Below are 25005 nucleotides of genomic sequence, written 5' to 3'. Positions count from 1 at the left end.
GCTCTATCTGTTTCCATATAGCCTCGTGCGAGAATTACTCAAGTGACCACAAACTTTACTAGGAGGAACCCCCCACACTAATCTTTCTGGACTCTGCTTTTCCTTTCTTCTTCCTGTGGGATAGTGGGAGCTCAGCGGTGCCCTTAGCAGCACGGTTATGTCTTCCAGTGTTACCTGTCACCCCTTGTGAGGGCAGAAAAGAACCCTATTCACTCTGTGTGAAGTAAGGCACAGATAGCAGCCTGTTTACTTTATTCAAATAAATTCTTCTCTCTGTGAAACTGAACAGCACTAAAGAATGGAGGAAAGCCCATATATTAAACTCTTAAATAGATCCTCTGAGTTCAGAGTCCGAGTCAAGGAGAGGAACAGGCCATGGGTCACGGGTCTTGTCCCAGAAAATGAGGCCACCAAAGGAGCCGCTTATCAGGGAAGATAGGAAATTCAATTCTTTAAAAAAAGTTCTCAAGGAGAAAAAAAATAGAAAATTCCTAAGTTTCTGAAGCTGAAGTAGTCTCCTCCTCAATGTCTACCCTGAAGCATCCAAAGGCAGAGGTTCCACGTTTGTTTCCACTGAGATGAACGCGTGGTCTCCGCAGACCATGGCATGACTGAGGGGAAGCAATGTGCTCGGGTTAGTCCAACTTCTGTGTTCACACAACATCTGAACCCTGCAGAGACTGAGAAAGGGGAGGTGGCATCAGCACGGGGCAATGTTATTTATTTTGTTTTCTACCCCACCCCTCCATTTTTGAGACAGGATCTCACTACACAACACTGGCTGTACTGGAACTTGATATATATAGGCCAGGCTAGCACAGAACTCACAGAGATCCAGCCACCTCTGCTCCCTGAGTGAAGGTATTAAAGGTGTGTGCCACTTATTTTATTGTTAGTATGTCTGCACACATGGGGTGCAGGTACCCACAGAGGCCAAAGGAGGCTACTTGTCTCTGTCCATTCTTAGGAGTGCACAGGTTTTATAGATATACATTCCAGATGGCTGGGGAGAATCTAAATGTAAAACTGGCTCTTGAGTTCTCACCTACATATTAACCTGGTCTCTGATCCTCTTCTCTGAATTACAAAAAATAAATGAGGCCAGGCCTGGTGGCATTGATCTGTCTTTCCAGCTACTCGGGATACTGAGGCAGGAGGTCACATGCAGAAGGTCTATTGAGGCTACAGTGAATCCAAGACCATCCTGAACAGCTTAATGAGATCCTATCTCAAAAAGTAAAAGAGACAGGTCCATGGTAGAGCACCTGCCTGCACGTGCCACAACTGCAGAGGTTCAATACATGAAGCTCTGGCTTCAACAGTGCAACCCAACCACCGCCAAAAAAATTATCTGTTAAATACAATGAGTTTCAGAGGAAAGACAGGTATCAGTCCCTATTTCAAGCCAATCCATACTGGGTTGGCTGGCAGGCCCTGTATGTGGCATCTCATTTAAACGGTCAGTTAGGATTGAGCCGGCTTTGGAAATGGGCTGGTATAGGATTCTAACAGATCTGCAGAAGATGAGGGCAGCAGAGGCAGACGGCGAGCACTCTTCTCTTCCAGGTTTTCTTTGTAATGAATCCTTCCACCCAGTTGCTGTGAGAATCCTGACTGCCAGAGATCGGACGTTCCCCAACTTAAAATCCCCAGGAAAGAGTCAAGGCTGCAAATGGTACCAGAGGAAGTCAGCCGCTGGTGTGTGATACAGACGGCCATGGGGTTTTCTGTACAGCGGGGAGCTGTGCGTCCCTTGTGTGCTATGCACAAAGCATCAACTGGCCAACACCTTGGGGCACTCTTGGAAGAGCCCCACAATGACTAGAGAACACTGGTCGCTGTGAGCCAAGGCTGAGGCTGTTACAGAGGTGGTTTGACAGACGCCACCTTCCTCTTTCTCTCTCTCTCCCCACCAGAACCCCCCACCCCCCACCACACACACAGGACACATGAGGGGTTCACTGTGCTCAGGACAGGATCTCCCAGGTGACGGGGCATTGTGTGCTGTACCCATGGGCTTAGGATCGCTGCCTCCACGATCCTTCCTGAGCCTCATAGACTAAGCCTCCATTCTATAAATAGCTCCCTAGCCAGTCACCATGGAAACGAGATGGGGCGGGATCTGTCCACCTTAGTGGACACATCTGAGAAAAGGCTGAAAGGATGGGCACTTTAGCCAGGGCTGGGAGCCTCAGTGAGGCAGCAGGAGAGCTCACCTGGACATCACGAACTTCCCAGGTGTGGGGAGGTGCTGTTCTGGTTCACCTGGAGGGACACAGATGGATGAACGGGTCAAGGCCAAGTGGTGGATGAGGGGGGTTCTTTTTCCTTCTAGGAGACCTAGTCAGAGCCCACTGACTGAAGACTCTGGAGCCACCAGGAACCCCCTCCCCAGGAAACCTTCCTCTTTCTCTTCCCACCAGGACCCCCCCCCCCCCAGGACACATGTGCTTAGGACAGGATCTCCCAGGTGACAGGAGCATCATGTGTTGTATCCATCTGTTCCACCCTCCCAGGCTTCAACCCCATTGCTGGTCCAGCCCTTAAAGCTGTAATCTACGAGAACAAGTTCCTTCTCCCCACACAGGACATTTCGTAAGATGCTGCGAAATCAAGAACCCATGGAAGGGAGTAGTTGAGCCAACTTGGGTAGGCATATCAGTATACATAATATGGTCATCCAAAAGGGTCATGACCTCACCCAGCAGACATGGAGATCCCGTGGCAGCAGGTGTGCCATGGAAGCACAATCAGCACAAAAGGTACACACAGGCTACAAAGGTAAGAGCAGAGCACCGCTGTCCCCAACTCACACACCCAGAGTTCGACCATTAAAACAGTGACCGCCGTAGGGTGGCCCACACTGAGAGACTGTCTCAGAACACAAGGTAGAAAGGCAGGGGATGTGTGCACACAAAGACAGGCTCGCATGCACATGCATGAAGGAAGACAGATTGAGGAAGATGCCTGATACTCACATTTGGCCTCCCTAAGAACATGTAAACATGTATAAACATGCACCACCTCACTTACAAAAGTAAATACATGTACAAGGTCACCCATCTCAGGACCATCTCATCATTTGAAAGACAGCATTTTAGCCTCCAAGGGAGCACAATGGTGTCAGAATACATGCTGACAATACAAGCCCATGCTGTCAGAAGGCACAAGCTGTACTGACTCTCACACTGCATGAACTGTCCTCAGGGACAGCACAGGGATGGTGGGCCCAGCTGTTGGAATGCATGGGGAAGTGTGGCTCATGGCCACTTATTCACATGCCCCATGATCCTGTAACTTGTATCTTCAGATACAGAAGAAAAGTATGTATGGGATGTGCTTGACAACTGTCACCTTAGGATGGGGTTTAAGTTAGAGAATTAAAGTCCTCACAGAGTCCCCAGTCATCTTCCAGTCAGAGAACAAGGGGCGGAACAGCTGAAAAAAGTACTGCTGAGATTGGCCTCGGCTAGAGGAGTCACTTAAAGACGCCGCCCCCCAACCACTCAGCACTAGTCAGGTTTATGATGAGTGTCATCCAACCATCCACCCATCCATCTATGCATCCATCCATCCATCATCCACCCATCCATCTATGCATCCATCCATCCATGGCAAAGTGCAGCAGCTATGGACCAACTCTTAGGTGGGGTCTAGTCAGAAAAACAGAAAGCAGAACTCCTGCTCTGGGCTTTCTAACCTGAAAATATCCTTTCAGATTGGCTGGCGTTTTATAGTCTCCTTTCAAGACCTAGGAAAGAAGATAAGTGTCATTGTGGGAGAAATGGACAGAGTAAAATCCAGGCCATCACTGACATGTCTATTCAAATACCCCTCCCCCTACCCATCCTCTGTTCCCCCAGTTCTCCACAAGCCCACCTATCACTTTCACACTTCCCCCACGCCCCTCTCATCTATGTACCCCATCAATCCACCATTTACATATTTCTCCCCCACGCCCCTCTCATCTATGTACCCCATCAATCCACCATTTACATATTTCTCCCCCACGCCCCTCTCATCTATGTACCCCATCAATCCACCATTTACATATTTCTCCCCGACACCCTTCTCATCTATGTACCCCATCAATCCACCATTTACACAATCACTCCATTTATCCATCACAGATCCAGTCTGTCCATCATCCATCCATCCATCCATCCATCCATCCATCCATCCATCCATCCATCCATCCATCTTCCCTCAGCAACATTTACTGAGCGCCTCTTATTCTACCTCCATGGGACAACGTAAACCAGGTGACTGGAGTTCTTGTTTCCCTGCACTATATTCCTGACAGGGTACAGATGATATACAGATAACAGGACACACAAACTGTCACAGGCATGTGAAGCCATGAGACATGCCAGGAAGGTGGTGAAGCAAAGGCGTGGTTAGGAGTGACCAGAAGTTTCTGCAACCATGTAAGCATGAAGGTGAGGTCCAGATAGGTGAAACCAGCCAGGTTAAATAGGGAAGAAAAAGTCCTCCGGCAGAGGGTAAGACCAAGGACTTGAGGGTGTGACCCTCACAGTGTCACCTGCTGCTGTCAACAGGAGTCAAATGGGACCCCGCTGTGCAACTTTACCCATCAACGCAGATATCTTTTATTCAACCTGGTATGTAAAGCCCTTGAGCAAATCAACATGAACGCTATATAAAAATGACTAATGAGAAACCTGGTATGTTTTCTTGGGCCAAAGCCTTCCAAGCCACTGTACATTTCCATACACAGTCTCAGTCTCATGTCTCAGTACTGAGGTACCGAGGCCCAGGGCCCAGGACAGGGAGACTGCCCACAGCACTCATGTACCCATGTCTGCCCTTCAGCTCCCACGTGGCTTTTCCTCAGGGGTACCCTTTTGTAGCACAGGCTGAACACCATGGAGATCAAACCAGGGCTCGTGCCTTGCAAGACCAGAAATCCAAGGATGGAACTGGAATGTCTCTAATTCTCTGGGAGAAAATTAGGCACTGTTTTATTAAAAAAAAAAAAAAAAAAGTTTGAGGAATTGATCCAGCATCAGCACTCACTAGAATTCCTGTTTCATATGCTAGAGTCTGGCCTTTCCCTGGGAGCTTTGGACCCATGGCTGTACTTCCCTGCGGCACACACACACCACAGTAAAATAAAAGGGAAAGAATAGAACCCCAGTGTGCCTTCCTGTCGCTGCTGTGGCCCTTCTGGACACCCAGAGCTGGACTTCTGTCACCGTGAGGGCTGTTTTTAAATCTAGACTACCATCGTCACTTAGGAGGGGAATCCAGAGCTGCATGTATGCTTGGAGAGGCTCCACCAGGGTTTCTTTGTGTATAGTTCTGGCTGTCCTGGAACTCCCTTTGTAGACCAGGCTGGCCTCAAACTCACAGAGATCCACCTGCCTCTGCCTCCCAAATTCTGGGATTAAAGGTGTGCACCACTACCAGGGGCCTCTTTTTATTTTTAATTGACACAAACTAACTGCCCACATTCACACTCTGCAGCGCTGTCATTAGCTGTCCAATAAGGTCAGACGGAGCCTCTGTAAGGAATATAAAACATGGAAATGGAGTTTGAAGAATAACTTGTTTGTGAATAAGAATTAATTAATAATATTTATAATAAAAGCAGACGCCAACACAGCCTCACTGAGAATGCCTGGGCTGCTGCTGTGCAGGGGTGCTTGCCGGGTCTGCGTCTCTATAAGGGCTGAAACATTACGGCTGGGGTGTGGCTCAGTGGTAGGGCACTTGCCGGGCATTTGAGTTCTGGGATCATCCCCAGCACTGCTCACACAGAAGATGAAACATGAATGGGAATCAATTGGCAACAGAGATTTCTTTGGGCTAACTGGGAATTGTAATGCATGCCTGGAGTTGTAGCTATTTGGGAGGCTAAGGCAGGAGGATGGTTTGAACCCAGGGACTGGACAACATAGCAAGACCATGTCTCAAAAAACCACGGAAATGTGGTTGTGATGTGGCACTTCTTTGTAATTCCATCAGCTCAGGAGACAGGCATGCTAAGACCACAGATCCAAGGCTGCCTGCACTACACAGGAAGACACGCTCCATAAATGAACACAGTTGTTCTCATGTGCTGTGAGAAACACATGTGGGCTTACACTGCTATGCAGTACAGCCTGGACGTGCAATATAGTCTCTACACACCTCGAAAACATAACTGTGCCCTGAGCCTCCACATGACTGGAAGCCAGTGGGTGGCACATTGTGTTTGGATGTCCCAGCAGCTAAATGACCAACAGCAATGTGCCAACTTCATTGTCCTCCCATCGTACATCAGAACTGTAACCACAAGGGCACCTGTGTGAACGCTCAGCTATGCACCCAAAGCGTTCAAGAAGATGGATGACGCCAAGTAGAACTTGACCATGAGCTACTGAGCTGCTCTTATAAAATGACTGTCAAAGTCATTTCCTTTAAGTATCTTTGACATGGCAAACAGTAATTTCAACAGCTTCTAGCTCTGGTGTGTGGGATTTCAATGTTAGGGTCCATTCTTTATAGATGTTTTCTTTTAAGACTTGAAGGGCTCTGCACACACGGAAAGAGACCAGGGAGACAGGAAGGAAAGGTAAGTAAGTCCTGAGATAAACAGACCTGCTGGGCGAGGTGACAGGGAGAGGAGGACACCTGTTGACCTGGAGACTGGAGTACACATCCTGCTAAAGCCTACGCTCACACTCCTGTGTGTGCACATGAACTCACCCGGTGTGTGTTGTTGATGACAATCGGGTCAGGGTTCCCATAGTTGGGCGGGTTTGCATATGGGTCATAGCCAAGCCGAGCCAGCATGGGGGCAATCTGGGCCATATCCCTCACCACGTCTCCAGGGATGTGGCCAGTCCACTTGGAGAGTGCTTCCAAGTTCACAGGTTTGATGACCTGGTCCGTGGACCGCTCAATCCTGGGGAGAGAGGACAGTCTCATCAGGTTAGGGGACACTCCCTGCTCTGTGGTTATGGGGACAGCAGGAAGGCTGGGCAGTCCTGGCCCCTGGACAGCTGTGCCCCACCAGCTGTGCGAGTGCAGCCAGGGCGCTGTGCCTCATGGAAGCCACTCACACCAGGAAGCACTGCCGTGTGCTAGCAATGCAGACGCAGCTTCCTTCACTGTGTGTGCTTGTGTCTGTGTGCACATGTGCATGTCTATTCATTTGTGTAGTACATGTGGGAGCCAGATGTTGATGTCCTCGATCACTTCTCCCCTAACCTTGATGTGCTGGCTGGGCTGGCAGTCAACCTCCAGGACCTGCCTTCTGTCCCTCCTGACTCCTGAGTCTCTGGCAACCATGTGTGGCTTGTATGTGGGTGCTGGGGAAGCTGAGCTCAGCCACCATGCTTTCACAGCAAGCATTTTATACCTACTGGCCCTCTCTTTCATTATTTTCCAATTTACTCACTCATTTTTATTATGTGTACATGATGTGTACATGTGGAGCACCGCCATGATGTATGCGTGGAGGTCAGAGGTCAGCCTTGTGGAGTCTCTTCCCTTTCTACCTTTAAGTAGGTTCTGGGAGTCAAACTCAGTTTCTGGGCTTGCACAGCAAGCCCCTTTACTTACTGAGCCATCTTGCTGGCCCAGCCCGCGTTTCCTTATAAATAACTGGTGATACCTAAGACTGACATGAGCAATGTGTTCCTGAAGAAGACATCAATACTGATGTGCAGGCTAGAACACATCCCTGGGTGGATACCCAGGTGTCTGGGCCTTTGGTCTTGAGCGCCTGCTTTCCTTGTGTTGTCTGTGCTTTTCCATACCACAAGGCTTCTGGTGCAAAACTGCCTTCAGTCACCCAATTCCCACACCTTTCCCCATTACACAGAAAGATGCTGAAACTCAGAGAGGCACAGACACTTGCCTAAAATAGCACAGCTCAAGAAGGGCAGACTCGATCTGCCGCTTGGAGCCTGGGAGGAGCTGTGGGGCCCCACTCACTTGGACAAGGAGACGCCCCCAGGCTTGCCAATGAGGTCCTCATGGTGCAGGACTGTGTCACTCCAGGTGATGCCCAGGAAGTCTAGGATGCGCTTGAGTGAGCGCCGGGGGTGCAGCACCAACTGCTCATAGTACACAGGCAGGCACTTGTCTCTGCCCACCTCCATGCACTGTGCATACATCACCTCGATGGCCTTGTTCCACTTTGTAAGACAGTCTCGGTAGCTGCTGAGGTCAAAGCCTGCGATGGTGACCTTGCGAGTGATCATGGAGTGCACGGAGGCCCGGCCATCGCGCACCATTAGCAGAAATTTGGAGTTGGGGAACAGGCGTGCCAAGTACACAGAGGACTTGAGCGTGAAGGGGTCCTTGTTACACAGCACACGAGCTGGCTCGCCATGCTTGGCAATCACCTCCAGGATGAAGGCCTGCATGGCGGCATCCAGCACCTCGTCTGTCACACCTGCTTCGTCCAGTCGCAGCTTCTCCCGGCCAGACTTTGACCAGGCCTGCCGCATGGCCAGCACACGAGGGATGATGCGCGTCTCTTCCCCACAGCGCACCTCAGGGTGCGCGTCCAGCATGGCACGCATGAGGGTGGTGCCGCTGCGAGGTACGCCACCCACAAAGATGAGTGGCATGGCCTTGCCATAGCGGTACTCCACCTGGTTGGCATCAAGCATCACCAGTTCCTCCTGCTCTGGCCGCATCCTTCTTGAGCTCCGCATGCCCTCGAGCACTGCCCGGCACTCTAACACTTGCTGCCCAAGCTGCAGGGCCAGCACCAGGGCCAGTGCACAGCCAGCAGCCAGCAACACCTTACGCACCGACAGGCGCATGCCCAGCCAAGGGCGCAGGCCCAGGCAGGGGGCCCGCCTCATCGACGGGTCAGCAGGCCCACCTGGTGTGCATCTGTGGAAAGAAGGAGAGTGTCAGCAGGCCCACCAGGACACAAGGTAGATGCTGGGGTGACATGGGCAGTGACAAGCAGTTGACAGCACCTCCCGTCCCGGACTATCACAGCCTCAGTCCTCCACCACCACGGCTCCAGTGCCCTGGTCAGTCGGCTGGAGTTTCCATCAGTATTTCAGCTGGCTGACTGACAGCGACGGATGGTATGCTGGTTATTATCAAAAGGCTGGAAACACCAGCACAAGCCTGTATGTCAGCTACTTGGGGGGCTGATACAGGAGGATTCCAAGTTCAAGCCTGCCTGTATCAAACAGAAAGTAGGGTTGGTGCAGGGAACTATGGAGCTGGCCTGGCCTTGCTGCCTTGAGAAGCAGGCATCCTAGGGTTTCTCGGAAGAGCCCATGGCTCCTGGGGCACAGCGTGCTTTTCAGTTGCTGAGACTGAGGTGATTCCCCAGGCAGTGGAGTGTTCAGGCTGCCTTGTGTTTCTCTGTATGTTCCCTTAGAAGTCAAGGAAGCAGAGAAGTTTGACAGGACAATTGGTCTTAGACATCAATTTGTGTACACTGTGTCGTTTACATCACTGTATCCTGGCACTTGCCACTGCATTCTGTTTCTGACAGAAGTGTAAGAAGTCTGATTGCTTTCAATAAAATTGTCACAGGCTCAGTCTTGCTGTGGCCCCTCCAACCCAAGCCTGGTTTAATATCTCACCGGCCATATCAGGTAACCTTGGTAACTGGGTGTCCACAGTTGGGATGGAGGGTCTGCCTGGCATGCACAGAACCCTGGGTTTGACCCCCACCCAGGACCACATAAACTAGGTATGGTGGCTAATGCTTGTGACACCTGACATGTGGGAGGTGAAAAGAAAAAACATCAGGTTGAAGCCAGCCTGAGATACAGGAGATCCTGTCTTGAAAAAAAAACAAAAAACTAACCCACAGGTCTGCTTGATCCTGCAGCGTGCACAGGGGAATTGTGTCCTCAGTTCCCTGAACAGTTAATAATGATGGAATGAGTGTCTGAATGACCAAGGCCTCATACAAAGGAGGAAATGAAAGTTAAGAGAGATGCCCACAGTTACCCAACGAGGAAGCAGCTAAGCCAGGGTCCTGACTAGCCTGCCCTGTACTGCATGGCAGGGAACAGTCTCCTTCAACACTGTCCTTCCCTTTACCTGCATTTGGGACATGCTCACCAAATTGGCACTAAAGTCTATGCACTAAGCCCAGGACTGGGAAGACGGGAGACAGGCAGCCAAGACAGCAGTCTCCACTGCACAGGCCCCGGTGAAGAAGTGGGATATGCATGCTGTGATAATAAGCTAGTTGTTGCTCCAGGGACCCAGAGTAAAGGTAAAGCAAGTGGCTAAGAGCCGCTGGGAAGGGAACGCTTGGGGCAGGAATGGTAATGCATCTCCCCTCTCCAGACCTTATTGACCAGAGAATAAGAATCCAGCAATGCTTTTATCAGACAGAGGCTTCCTATGGAAAGCAGAGCCAGCTCCTCTCAGCCCCTGCCCAGATCACCATCAGTACTCAGGCTCCACAGCTGGAGGCCAGATGTTCTACCATCTCAGTCCACTTCGCCCATTCTCTGCCTTGCCCTCAGTGTCTCTGAGCCTGTGTTCCTTGCCTGCCCCTTGAGCCTCTTGCTGGAATCAGTTGGGTGGTTCCAGATTTACCCAGTTCTATCACTTTCAACTCAGTTAGAACTGTGGGTTCACACTGGGAGGTGACAGGTCCTCAGAAAGGCAGCCTATAATCAAGCTGAGGTCTGAGCAGCAGGGAGAACTGGCAGGCAGCAGGCAGGAAAGGGTGTTCCCGGAAGCAGGACTAGCCACTGAGAAGGCACAGGGAGAGAACCCCACGTGATGAGGCCGCAAGTGGTTCAGCACACACAGGAGGGTCTGGGGAGGTGAGCAGAAATGTGACACTGGATTTTAAACACAAGGCTTGACAAAAATCATTAAAGGACCGGGCTCAGGGTGGGCCAGCCCACCCACAGGGGCACAGCAAGTGAAAATGGACTCAGATGAGGAAACAGCCTCAAGCTTCAAGTTCTCACGTCTGCCACAGTCAAACTGGGGACTGCCCACTGCAAGGCTGAGAAGTGCCTGCTAAGACAGATCAACCTTGCCCAGGGCCAGCAACCTGAGCATCAGAATCACAGCAAGGGCCTCTCACTAGAAAAACAGCTCACTCACTCTTGCCAATGCCAGAGATGCTCCCTGCTTCAATTCTGGATCCACGATGAGAAAACTGACCCCAAGACACTTTTAGGGGACAGAGCAGGCTGGCTAGGACACAAAGTCTACCTGGTGGACCTGAGATCCAAACTCTGCCTCTTCCAATGACTATTGTGCCGAGGAAGTCACCAACCACACCTTAGCTGGAGTTAGAACCACTGCCCTTTAGGGGTGAAAAGGTAGAGTGTGTGTGTCAGGGGGATGCTTTAACTGTGGGTTGCTTGCAGAATGGGGCAGTACAGTATTCATGTGTGTGCACATGCATGTGCGCACCTGTGATTGGTGACTGACATAGCAACCCTGGAGGAAAAGGAACGTAGGACAGCAAAAGGTTATTGTGCGGCCAGTCCGTGTTCTCAGAATCAACCTTGCCCGCATTTTGCTTTTATAATTCTAGCATGCTCAGAGATGCACAGCAAGAACTACAGGCCTGACCCAGGACAAGACAATGCTTGTGCAGAAGAAAACAACTGTTCTTAGGCAGGTGGGATGAGTCAGAGGGCAGCTCTGAGGAGTCACTGCTGTCCTAGCAGTAAACAGCAGCAGGCAGGAGGAGTTCTACAGAACTGGGTTCAAATCCCACCCTTGCAACTTGCTGGCTCACAACATAGACCAGAGACTTTCCTCTCCAGTCAAGGGGAGCAACGGTAAACATTCCCAACAACATGAACATTGGATGGTGCCCGTAGGAGGCGCTCAGTACCACTGCCCAGGGTGGCCTATAATCCACAATGCACCTGCACTTTCCTGAGTGCTGGCATTTCCGGTGTGTACCAGACTTGGCTGTTCCTACATCTTAACTAGCCAGCTGGGCAGAAAACTTACCCAGTTGATGCTGGCAGGGAATAAATGAAGCACTTATGCTAAGGGCTTGTCAGGACAGTGGAGTCTCTGGGCAGACTCACCTCCCCTGGGCACCCTCATTTCCAAGCACCAGTCCTCGAGCCTGCTCAGCAGGGCTTTCTGTTCCCACAGTCCTGTAGAGCAGTGGAGATGCTGTGTCAGGAGTGGGCTGAGGCACAGGGGCTTTTAGGCTCCCGGAGGCACCAGACCTTTGGGGGGAAACTGCAGACCTTTGCTGCCAGTGGGGAGTCACCTGGTCCTCTAGGACAGCAGTGCTCAACCTGTGGTCGCAATCCCTTTGGCATACCTCCACCTCCAAAAATACTGACATTATGATTTATAAAAGTAGCAAAATTATAGTTATAAATAGCGACAAAAACAATTTTAGAGTTGGGGATCACTGTAGCCTCGGGAAGGCTGAGAACCACCGCTCTAGGGTGTTCACTGGCTCAGCTCACAAGGTACTGCTGACTCAGGGAGCCAGAGTCCCTGTAAGCCTCTTCCACCCTCTCAATCCTGAATGTCAGAAAAGTAAACAACACAACAGCATGCCTGCCAGGGAATGCTGGGAGTGATTCACCAGGCCGTGCACTGCACAGCTCCAAGGGGCACCATGTACCCAGTCAGATAACGTCCAGCCTCCACTACCCAGCACTCACTCAGTGCCAATGTAAGTGCACATGTGTCTCAGTTCCACGGAGAACAGAGCAGAATTTCTCCAACACGCTAACCCAACAATTAACTGAATCCGTTTCCTGTCTTTGCCTGTGAGACTTCTTAACTAAGTTCCCAAACACTGTTTCAGGTGGAGGCTGTGTCCCCATGGACCTGGCATGTCAGGAGGGCACTCACAGCCCAGGAAGGGGTGTCTTCAGGTAAGTTGCACTTTCCCCATCTAAGAGGAAGAGCTCCTGCCAATGGGCTGCTCCTGCCAATGGGCTGCGGAGGGCAGTTCACAGACACACAGCCCTCCTTGGTCCTGCCTCAGATGCCTGGGTACGGATGGTACAGAATGTGGCTCTAGAGATGGAAGAGCACCTGACCTTAGAGAACAGAGCCTCAGTTTCCCTAGTCTGTAAACAGTGGCTGCTGAGAAGCTCCAACCAGACAGAAGGACCTGGAACACCTGTGGGGACTGTCATTGATGTCACGGAGGGAAGGAGCGCTGCCTGTATTTCATCCTCCATCTCCAGAGTTCATTCACCCCCCACCCTTCTCATTGTTTTGTTTGTTTGTGTCTTCTCTGTGCTTTGCAAGTCCAGCCCTTCTAATACAACGAGTCCCCGCTGGAGAAGGGGGTCCCACCTTGTCCTACACTACAAGATGCTCCAGCCAGGACTCTAGGGCATGGTGGCTGACTCCCCCGGGAAGAAACCAAGCAATCTAGAGAGGGTACTGGAAGCTTCCAGAAGTAGCTGGAGGCAAGCTGGCTGCCCTCATGAGGCCCTTGAAATGCCAACTGTGGCCAACCCCACAGCTGGCACTAACTAAATCCAAAGAACACAGGTTCACCGAGAGTCACCGACCAACTACTGATGGGCTGTCCATCTCCAAGCAGGGCACCCAATGTTTTGCACAAGGACTAAGATATTTGAATTTAAATTGAGCCAAACTGAATAAAATGTAAAATTTATTTTGTTTTGCAATGGTCATATGGCAACGGTTCAGAAGCCACTGGAGCCAGTGGGGACTATCATAGTGGACAGCCCTGACCTAGATCAGGGTGACAGACAACAGCCAGCCCTATTGGTCCCAGAAGTGAGGGAGGCTTAGTGCACTCAGCACCACAGGCTCTAAGGGCAAAGGCTCATCTCCACCTGGAGGAAAACTGCCTGTTTTAGCATGTGTGGGCTTCTTGCCGGCTTTTCCTAGACAGTAGTGTAGAACAACTGTTCACACTGCACTTACACTACACCAGGGGTGTAAATCAACTTGAGGTGGAGCAGGCAGGAGTGGGCTGGCAAGAGGGCTCAGGAGGTAAGGGCACTGCTGCACTGCTTGGTGACTTGAGTTCAGTCCCCAGCCCCACAGAAATGCGGACAGAACTGACCCCACAGAGTTCTCTGACCTGCAGGCTTACACCAGGGCATTCATCCTCCCTATCACAATACAATGATAAAAGAAAATAATGAGTGAATTGAGGATGTGCGTGAATACTGGGGCCTTTCATGTCGGTTGGAGCACAGGCAATGAGGAGCATGTGTGTGCTTTGTGAAGGTGGGGGGAGGAAAAGAAGGAAAGCACAATACAAGAACAGCAGCCTCAGACACTGCCGGTACACCACAAACCCCGAAACAGCAGCCAGCTCTATTCTAGAACTTTCTACTCTGTGCTGAGCTGGGCTCTACCACACAACATTGACTCAGAGGACAGTGAGAGGCAGAGTTGGGGTCTACAGCTCTCTTCTTACAGGAGGGTCACTAGTCAACACTAAACCAGGGGCTATCCATGTCCTGCCCGTCAGCCCCATGCTTGCACAGCAGGCTCTGCCTTCTACAGACCTAGATTTGTGAGGATGAAGGTCAAGTATAACTGTGCTCAGGGCAGAAACGCTAATAAGGCAAACTAACTGCCACCCAAAGCAGCAGCTGAAAAAGACTGAAACACTCGGATGTCCCCTGTAGAGTCCTGGTTGTTGGGGGACATGTTCTCCTAAAACACGCCTCTGGTGCTGTTGCTCACTGTCGTCCTGTGACATCAGGGGATTATTAGGCTTTCCATTTGTGTGCCAGGCACAGAAATGGCACAGGCTGCCTGCACTCAGACCCAGCTGTGTGGTGCTGCTCTATCAGCACCTCACCTCTCTGAGCTCCTCTGAGCTGTGGGGATTTTTACACTCAGCTTGAGACAGCAATGCAAACATGGGAAGGGGCTGTCGGTGAAGCCATGCATTAAGTCCCGTGTGATATGGCATGTGGTAATTTTTTTATTGTTTTTAATTGAGCTATATATTTTTCTCCCCACCCTTCCTACTCTCAGTTAAAACACGTTTCACACAGCAGGACGGAAAGCAGCTCTTAAAAAGGCATGAACTCTGCTCTCACCATGTCTATTCCAGAACAGTAGAGTTCCTAGTGGACAAAGAAAAAGTATCCAAACAGAAAAGTAAATGAAAATGTAAACATTATGGTTTCAGATTCTGCCTCCCCACCAGCGGTACATAACTGTTCCTTCTGTCCACTCTGTGCCCACATTTGTTTTCATAATGATCGCCATTCTGACTGGGGCGAGGTAGAGTTTCACTTTAATTTTTATTTGCATTTTTCTAATGACTTGAGAAGTTGAATTTAATTTTCTAATGTGCTAATTGGCCACTTGTGTTCCATCTTTTGTGAACTTTCTGTTTATTTCATTAGTCATCTGTTGCCTCAGTGGCTTGGTCTCTTGCTGTTTACCTTCTTGACTTCTTTGTACATTAAAATCTTCTGTCAAAGGAATAGCTGTCAAGACATTCTCCCACACTTTAGACTCTTCAAAGAAGCTCTTTTAAAAAAATAAAAATAGGGCAATAATGAAAAAAATGAGCATCTGCCTAAAGCCAAGTGTCTGTCACCCGTGGCGCACTGCCATGAGGTGGGGTTTGTCCCCATTTGCTAAAGGAAGAGGCTGTGGTCCCACAAGTGACATGATGATAGAAACCACGCAGCGAAGGAAACGGAAAAGTCAGTTTCCAAATTCAGCTTTGTCCTTCAATGTTGCCCCACCCCAAGGTCATGTAGTTCTCAGAAAGGGCCATTAGGGGACCGGAAAGGGGAAGCAAGTGAGGAAGGTCTGGGGGGCACCTGCCCCAGACAGTCAGCTACTGTGTGACTGCGCCACTCAACAGTGGGATTCAGAGACAGAAGACATTCTCAGCCTCACAGGGGGCTCAAGGCCAGCCTGGGCTACACGAGAGTCTGTCTCTAACAAGAGAAAACACAGAAGACACAGCACAGGTGCAGTACAGAAGGAAACGCCCAGTTTGAGGTGCAAGCACCCACAGCAGAGGGAAGGAACTGACATTTTGGCTTAAACCCATCTGTACTTCTTAACTGGCCTCTCTCCATTTTCAACTGATCAAGAAAAAAGGAGATGTAAGCAGGAGCTAACAGTACAGGTGGCTGGCTGCAGAAGCAGCCACCACATTTAAAAAATGGCCAGGGGCCCGTCCACAAACCCAGAAAGGCTGTGTAGCCTTGCCCCCAGGAAACTAGCTCTCAAACTACCAACCGCCAGGCAGCGATGCCATAGCATTTCTGGGCCACTCTGCTCCCCCATAAACGGCTGGGGGGCCCTAGGTATCAGAGACCACAAACCCACTCCGGAGGGGAGCCACACAAGAAAGCCAGCAGGGAGAGAATGGGAAAGGCCTTGAGGCCAAGGCTGCTGCTAAGCCTGGGGAAGATGCAGGGTGGCATCGGGGAGGAGGGCATGCAGGGTGGTCCAGAGGAGAGCACTGTGGGGTAACACAGGGTGGCACTGAGGAGGAGGGATATGGAGTCACTGCTTCCTTCCTGCACACCTTCTGTCCCTAGCAGGCTCCTTCATAAACAACCACCTACGATGATTCAGGCCGCTGAGGCATCCAAGGTCACACAACTGGAAGCCATCTGTCTCAAGAGCCCAAGGTCTTGGCCCTGACTTAATCTGTTAAGTTTTACCTAGAATGATGGAGGCAGGACCCCAATGCCACTCCTGCCTCCCCCTTTGAGGCACAAGCAGTGGGGAGCAGTGGGGAGCAGTGGGGAGCAGTGAGTCTGATCCTCTCAGGACTTCTCCACTCCAAGGTTGGGAGAATTCTCTGTGAGGAACATGGATGTCTGGAACAAAGCAAGTCAAATATACCACACAGCTTCAGACAAGGCTTACATACAGTCCTCACCAGGGCCACAACATCTTGTACATCAAGATCAGAAAGCTAGTCTGGGGAATCGAGCCAGGCACGGCTCTGCTCCTACACACTTCTCACCCCCAGCTTCTGTGTGTAACCTGGAGAGCTCACAAGTCACTTCAGGGAAGGCCTCTGAAGGTCAGATGGGTTCTGACTCAGCACAGAAGTCATGTAGGTGCCACACACAAGACTGTAGGTGGCTGTGTTCCGGTTGGGTACTTCACAAAGCCGTGAGGCAAACAGGCCTGGGACTTATGGCTTGGTGTGCAGACTCTTAGTGCAACAACAGCACCGTGAAACGTGGGCAAGCAAGCAGGGCAAGATTTCAAGGCCCTAGAACAAGGCCAAAACGTGTCTGGTTCTCAGGACAGCCAGTGGGAGGACGCAGGTGGCCAGCTTTGGAGAGGAAGAGGAAAATGCATAATTCGAGAACACATATTTGATCTTTCATTAAACTCACAGATACACAGGGAGCATCACAGTCTCCTGTTCATAGCCTAGCAAGGTCTGACGAGAGATCCACATGCAGTTGGAGGTTAGTTGGTCTGTTTTACTCTGTTGTCTTTGAGACAGGGACTTGAAAGGCGGCCTGAAGCTCCGGACTTGCCCTTGTATGGATCACTGGTATCTATCACTTTGTTGAGATGGGTCTGTGACTTTTACATACACTTTAGGACCCACAGACTGAGGACTATTACACGCTTTCCTAAGGCACATGTGCACCCCAGGTGTGTCTGAAGCTAGAGGCTCTTAAAGCCACTGTCCCGCTTAGCGCACACTGCTGGGGACAGTCTGCCCTGTGCCCTGCTCAGCTCCTAGCTTCGCCTGAGCCTGTGCTGAAGCCTCACCCTGGGCCTTTGTCCAGACAGTATGAGCAGGAAAGGGCCAGGACAACCTTGTAGGAGCCCAGTTTCCTGCACTTGCACCACCTCCTATAGGATCCTGTCTCCACTCCACAGGAAGCTGGGGGTGGGGGCTGAGCACTGTGAGGAGTCCTGCACACCTGTCCATGATCCATCTCTGCTGATGCAAGTAATGTGGCCCCCCCCCGCCACATACTTCCTCTCCCTCTCTGAAGATGCTTCTCAGAACAGCTTCCTTGCGGGCCACCCTTGCGCTAATCTCTGTCCAGTTTCACCCTGCAGCCCAATCTGGTGCCAAATTACAGCAATCCTCCTGCTTCAGTTTCTCAAGTGTTGACGTTACAGTACAGGACCTACATGGCAGGTCTGAGTTCCAGCCAGTTTGGTCTACGTACACAGTGAGTTCTCTCAAGCTCCATGAGGACAGCACTAGACACTCAATTGCAGATGAGGCCCAGGAGGCTATGAGAGATTGAACTCCTTAGCTAGAGTCAAGATTAAAGCAAGGCCCAACCTGGGCTGGGCTCAGAGACCGTGCTGCCTCCAACTTCACTCCAGGTGGGATTTGAGGGCACAGGCGAAGTAGGATGCCACTTCCAGAACACACAGGTTTCCCTTGTGGTGTCCTGAGGACAGCCTGGGAGCGGGCAGAGCAATGTCCTACAGCCTGGGCACAAATCCCACTGCAGTGCTCATGTGCCAGGTCACTTTCTGCTCTGGGACTCAGTTTCCCCATGAGACCTCTAAAAGGAGGCTGAACTGTTTCCTGCACCTGGGCTATGCCAAGTTGCAGGGACAGGACCTACTATAATCTGGTACTTGAACTGATACCCCCCCTAACATTTGTTACTATTCTGCAGAGCTGGGGATGAACCGAGGGCCCCGTGCATGTTGAGAAAATGTTCATCACTGAGCCCCACCCCAGGCTATGAACCACATTTAAAAAGCAGAGGGGTCGCCCCATGTCTGTATAGTGGAGTCCTCGGACCAGAGGCTAGGGAGTGAAGGAAGACAACACACCCCCATGCTGGAGCCTGGGTCACTCAGCACCCCACTGAGGGCTGGCCAGAGCCCTGTGCTCCTTCTTCCCTGTGACCCTGAGCTGAGTGGGGGAGGCTGCATGAGACTTAGCAAAAGGGATATAACAGCTAGAAGCTGCACAGCCTGCCCACCCTTGCTTGCCCATGGGGCTCATTCATGTAGGCTGCTCATACCTATCCTCAGTACTCTGCTTGTTCCTTTCCCACAAGCTCATGCGGTATTACAAGAACCGGAGGTTGTGGTCCATGAGGCCTGGGGACTCAGGGCACAGGAAAAGCCTCTGGACAGGTTAGGATCACATGTAGCTCTGCTCTGTCAAGGTCCAGCCATGGGAGGAGGGAAGTTAACAGAGCAATCTCCGTTTCCCATCTACACACTGAGGCTAGGTTGCTTGCATCAGGGGCTCAGTCTGATGACTAACACAGGGCAGGGTCTGGAAGCCACCAACTTCCTATCACCTGGTCACTCACTGTCATCACACCCCAAGGTGTGATTTTGCCTCTTTAGACAGGTGACAATGTCTGAAGACAGGTCTGGTTGTCACAACCAAGGATCGGGAGGGGAGGAGGTGGTGGCGCTGTCTATCCTTTGCCAGTGAGCCCCAACCCCAAGGAATCATTTGGAACCAAACTGTGTCTGGAGAGGCTCAGGCCTCAGGTCATCTACAGGCAAGAGAAACAAGGTCTTTCTGCACTGTGTCAATCCATGGGTCTGGTTCACACTGTAAACACCTGCTGCATGCCAGGCTCTGCTCCAGCCCAGAGCCACACTGGTGAACTGCCCATGCACACAACCTTGCAGGAACCCACCACTAGCTTGGAGAAGGCCATCCTGCCAGACATTTAGGCTCCTCTGTCTTTGATGCACAATCCAACCATTAGAAGGACCCTGTCCATGTATCCCATGTCACAGTTGCCCCAGGCAGTTGCTGGACAGCAAAGGATGGGACACCAGGAGTGTAGGAGTCCCATCCAAAGGTTCTGAGTCCGTCCCTCAACAGCCCCACACATCTGCACACCAGACACCCTGCTGACTCCACACTGAGGGACCTAGAGGGACCCAGAAAGACACGAAGCTGCAGCTGGCTCGCTCCCTGCTGCACAGAAGATGGAAGCACCCCAACCCTCCCACCACACCTTTTGGTTCTGTCAGCACCAACCTTGGGCTGCCGAGCTCTGTCATCTTCACCAAGCTGGTGACTTCCCCCATTTGCCAGATGTGGTGATTTAGATTGAAGGAGGCGTTTGGACACACAACCGGGCATCCGTTACCTCCAAGGCCCCTGCTAGCTTTGGCTTCCGGATCTAGCCCCAGCAGGATCCCTAGGCTGCCCACTGGCCTGATCACTCAGGCTTTCAGAGTTTCTAGGAACATAAAATTATGGAACCCAGGAAATAACAGAACATTCCTGAAGGAGGAGACAGCCTGTGGGCAGGGCGTCTAGGTGCCAATGGCCAGGCTGCCCTGGGCCTGCTCATGTCCAGTCATGCGGGACTGAGAACAAGCTGGGCTCAGAGCAAGCCTGCTTCCTCGGCCTGCTCAGGGCTGGGTTTACAGGTACACTGAGCCATGCCTGGCTAAGGAGTCATCTTTTCCAACTTAAGCACAAGAATCTTTGAATCCGGGGACCACCTTGTGCCTCCTGCACATCTCAACCATGAGACTGTCTCCAGGGCAAACACCGGTCCACACTTGGATTAAGACTTACAGTTGGAAAGGGGCAGCTGATGCCTCAAGGGCTGCACATGCATCCAGCTCTCCAGGAGTGATGTGGTGCCTGCACTGACACCTACGAGCCCCAGTGCAGTCACAGGTCGTGTGACTCCTGTGGTGGACGCACTTGCGGCTAGGCACCCCCTCAGGTCCCGCAATCCTCCTGCCTCAGTCTCTGGAGCCCTGGGGATACAAGCTTGCATCTCTAGGCCTGGTATATCAATGACTCTGAGGCTCAAAATTCCCATTTCCACCTCTTACTGACCAAACAATGCCCCATAGGAAAGGAGAGATTTGTGATGCCTCCCACAAGTGATGTGCGTCCAGGATATATAGAGAGCTCAGAGAAATTGGAAGGCAGAGAGAGAGGCAACCTGGCAGACCAACAGGTTAAAGAGAAAAGCGTTACCAAACCCGACAGCCAGGCACAAGAACCAGGACTCTGTATTTCCTACCAGGGCATCGTGGGATCTTTCTGCCTGAAGAAGATGGTAAGAGCAGTGCTGGCAAGGACAAGGCACAGTTTCCAGCTCATGCCAACAGGCACTGACCCCAGAGTCACACCTCATAAACCGGCTGTGGGCCAATGGCCTGTGGGAAATCTGCAGTACTACAGACCCATGGGCTGAAGGTGATGCTTCTCTGCTATCCAAATGTCCCTGGCCAAGGACATACCATCAGAATTACATCAAGTCAGTCCCCAAAGTGCTCTGCTGGGAAGAACCTGGGTGCCTGTCACCAATGGGAAGGACAAACAATCGATCACAGATCAATAAACACGCCTGGCTGGCCAGGAGGAAGATGCTAGGAGGTTGGTCACATGACTAGACCAACCCATGACAGTGGACTTTACAGAATGGAAAAACAACACAAGAAAGTCAAAAATGGAAGGTACCCTCAGTCAGCTGCCGGGGCTGAGGCATGGTGTTGATGGCTGGGCACCTACTCTGTGGTAACACATGCTGAGGCTTCTGGTCATGCCACCTATGCGTCACCTGGCACTGACCCCAGACTCACACCCCATAAACCAGCCGTGGGCTAATGGCCTGTAGGTAAGCTGCAGAGGAGCTGCCTGCCTGTCTTCATAGTCACCCCAGGATGCAGGAACAAGCTCACAGGGTCTTTCCTGGTGACATTAATCTCCAATGTCTGGGGCCAGAGTGTCCTCTGCTGGGCTGCCCCCTCCCCACAGGCTCCGCTAGGGTATGGAGCCAGTCCTTGCACAGGTTCTACCTACATCTTCCGGGGTGCTCTCCTCCTACCACCTAAGCTACTGGGTCACCAAGCCATGTCAGGATCGACACAGCCCTGAATCTGCTATTGCCACCATCCACAATGTGGGGTGCTGGCATATTGGGACCCACTTCTTTCCACCCACTCTGTCCCAATCTACTTCAGGAGCCCTTGCTAGCCTCTGATGCTACACTGTCTGCTCAGCTGGTTTCCCAAGAGCCACCAGGGCTACCAAATGAGAAGCAGTCAAACAAGACAGAAGAGAGGAAAAGGAAAGGGAAGGAAACCAGGCAGACAACTGGGAGCGCTCATTGCACAATCATGAGGACCCGGGTTCAGATCACACCCACAAAAAGGCTGGGCGTGGTAGTGTGTGTGTGTGACCCTGGGAATACAGAAGATCTCCAGGCTCTCTGGCTGCCAGCCAGGCTCGCTGTGAGCTTCCTCAGAAATAAGGGGTCAGTGGCTGAGGAGGACACCTGATGTCAACATCTGGCCTGTGCTCGCATGTGCTCCCCCACCACGATTTCTGCCCCTGCCCAGGCCCCACATAGGCCTCACTTGGCTCACTCCCCTCTAGCTGCTTGGCCCCTTGATATTACACACACACACTCACAATCAACTCATCAGGGCCTAGGCCCACGACCTACAAGTCTTCAAGCCTTCACCTGGTTCATCTTCCATCCCTTCTCACTGTCACCTTTTCTGAGGCGCTCTTTAATTTTTATTTATATGTTTGTGTGTCTGTGGATATGTACATATATGTTATGTGTGCCACAGTATGCTTGTAAAGCCTGGAGGACAATTTGCAAGAGTGGGTTCTTTCCCTTCACCAAGTGGGTTGTCAGGACTGGCAGCAAGCCCCTTTACCCACTGAGCCATCTCACCCACATCTCTAGGGCTTTTCTGACCACCCTCCTCCCTCTGAACCTGCTGTCACCAACCCCCACTGCAGAGGCCAACCCGAGAGTCCCCCAGCACTCGCTGCCTCCTCCCCTCACAGAGTTGGCGTACAGAATTCCATGTTCCCCGCCTGAGACTCTGATCCTTCCTCAAACAGTTACCAAGCAAGGTCTCACTCCTCATCTTGTTCCAGCCCCGAAATCCTCCAAAACCAGAAAATACCAAGTCCCTACATTAGGACCAATTCCCCCAAGTGCCTAGACCCCAAGCTCCATTCCTGTCCCAGCTGCCATGTGGGAGCTAGTTGGAATCCATGCACACCACGCGCTCTGTGAGCCCAATCCAGGTTCCTACTTCTTGTGTACCCACTCTTCCCCTTAGATCCCCCATTTCCTCCACTATGTGGGCGGTATGAGGTGCCACCCCACAAGGGTGAGCTCCCACCTCAGACCCCATCATTATGGAGACTGGCCCTCCAGCTGTGCGCTCTCCTCCCCCAGCACGCCCCAAGTGAAGGCACATGACACAGGCTTGTACAGTCACAGTTCTCCATCTCTAGTCCACAGAGGTGGCTCAGGACGGAAACGTGACTGGCCCAGGTCAATGGAAACAAGCAGGAAATTCCCACAAGATCTTTTAGACCAGTGGTTCTCAACATTCCTAATGCTGGGACCCTTTAATACAGTTTCTTGCATTGGGGTGACCACAAAATTATCTTTGTTGCTACTTCATAACTGTAATTTTGCTGTTATGACTCATAATATAAATATCTGATATGTCACCCCTGAGAAAGGGTCGTTTGAGCCCGAGGTTGAGAACCCTGCTCTAGAGGATGAAGCTATGTAAGGGCACAGGGCTAGACAGGGCCTCTTCGAGGCAGTGGCCAGCAGCTAGAGCAACAAGGTAGCAGTGTGCAGCCTTGGGGTCAGGCTCTGGATCCAGATCACCTGTGGCACTTTCACTGTGTCAGCATTTGCTAGACCATCTAGAGTTGGTCTATATCCCTGCCAAGTCCCAACTGTCTAGGTGACATCCCCGCTATGACACCTGAGCTTCCTTCACCCTCAGGAGTCCAGAAGCTCACCTACCCTCTGTCTCTGTCACTGTCAAAGAGACAACTGCTCTCGGTCCTGCTGTTCCCACATGGCTCTTGTGGGCTGAGGGGTTGGACAAGGTTTCTGCCCCCTCCCTCTCTCTCCACAGCTGATACAGAACTCAACAAACCCTCAGAGGTACATCCACATACCTGAGGCCACTCTACCGACCAGCAGGGAGTTAGACAAGGAGAGACTCACGAAAAAAAGAGGCCTCACTGTCTCTGGACTCACTCTCATCTGTGAACAGGACAGCCACAGGACATTAGTCACCTCAGCACCCCACAGTGTGCGCCTCCGCTGAACCTGGAGCAGCAGCTGTGGCACAGCCCAGCAGTTTCACTGTGGGTGGATACAATTCGGGGGCTTTCAGGAACTTCTAGGGACTTGGCACTGTTCTGGCTGAGACAGCTAAGCTGGCAGCACGTTCCATGACTGGGGAGAGGGCTGCCCAAGAGAGAACCACAGCGAGACATCCCCAAGAGACAGAGTGTAGGAGAAGAGCGCAGCAGAGTGCCCGATCCAGCTGTGCCTGAAGGAGGAATGTACTTCTTACCCCTTTTCCTGGAGCCAATACAGGGCCTCCAACCACAGCCTTGCAGAGACAGACACGTACAGACTTGGGCACCACTCCACTCACCTTAAGACCCACTGTACGTTTTAGACAAACAGGCATTTTCATGAAGAAGCAAATCTATTTCCTGTCCTATGTGTAGCCTGCAAGTGAGGGCTGGTAACAACTTCCCATTTCCCTTTGCCTTAGGTATAGGCCAGGCACTCTGAAGCATATGGTCAGGGAGGTCCAGGCTTACTTGGCAGATCTGATCTAGAATGTTCCTGGTCAATTTCCCCTTCTTTGCTCCCCTGGAGGGGTGGCTTCATTAACATCATAGCCCAGTGCTTCACTGTTGTGGAGGCACAGTGGCCTCTGTCCACAGGAACAAAAGCAGAGGGTGACACATTTGCTGGGATGGGTTCCACCTCTTCTGTGGTTCAGCCTGAAGGCACTGGGCTTTGATCTTGTGGGGACCTGGGACATGTCATTACAGGGTGGGAGCAGAGCTCAGGGGGAGGTTATAAGTATTATTAGATAGGCTGGGCTCAGCATGCTGATGCCATACGTAAAATCCCAGTACAGGGAGGCTGAGGCAGGAGGTTTGGGAGTTCAAGACCAACCTGGGCTACATAGCAAATCTGAGACTAACCTGGGCCACAACACACGCACACACACACACACACACACAAAACAGACTCAGTTTTGAGATGGCATCTACCCTCCCAGCTCCCACTCAGATAAACTGTTAACTCCCTCCTCCTCCTCCTCCTCCTCCTCCTCCTC

General features: G+C 51.5%; 1 protein-coding gene across 2 annotated transcripts in view; it reads right to left on the bottom strand.

The window, feature by feature from the left end:
* Window positions 1–221: 221 nt before the first annotated feature.
* The window catches only part of Tpst2 (tyrosylprotein sulfotransferase 2), a 34622-nt gene continuing 9838 nt past the window's right edge, over window positions 222–25005 (bottom strand). The window contains exons 2-6 of one of the 2 annotated variants that reach the window (XM_013349118.2): window positions 7945–8856; window positions 6712–6910; window positions 3701–3751; window positions 2217–2265; window positions 222–680 (exon numbers count right to left, since the gene is read on the bottom strand). In XM_013349118.2, coding sequence (XP_013204572.1) covers window positions 2224–2265; window positions 3701–3751; window positions 6712–6910; window positions 7945–8825 — 1173 coding nt within the window. In that variant the 5' untranslated portion in view covers window positions 8826–8856 and the 3' untranslated portion in view covers window positions 222–680; window positions 2217–2223. Of the gene's footprint in view, window positions 681–2216; window positions 2266–3700; window positions 3752–6711; window positions 6911–7944; window positions 8857–25005 lie in introns of those variants that run through there. The other variant, XM_026788057.1, reaches the window with a different exon arrangement.

This window comes from Microtus ochrogaster, chromosome 2 (genome assembly GCF_000317375.1).
Source record: "Microtus ochrogaster isolate Prairie Vole_2 chromosome 2, MicOch1.0, whole genome shotgun sequence".
Lineage (NCBI taxonomy): Eukaryota > Metazoa > Chordata > Mammalia > Rodentia > Cricetidae > Microtus > Microtus ochrogaster.
Note: the sequence above shows the minus strand (reverse complement) of the source record. Positions and strands in the feature narration are given on the sequence as shown.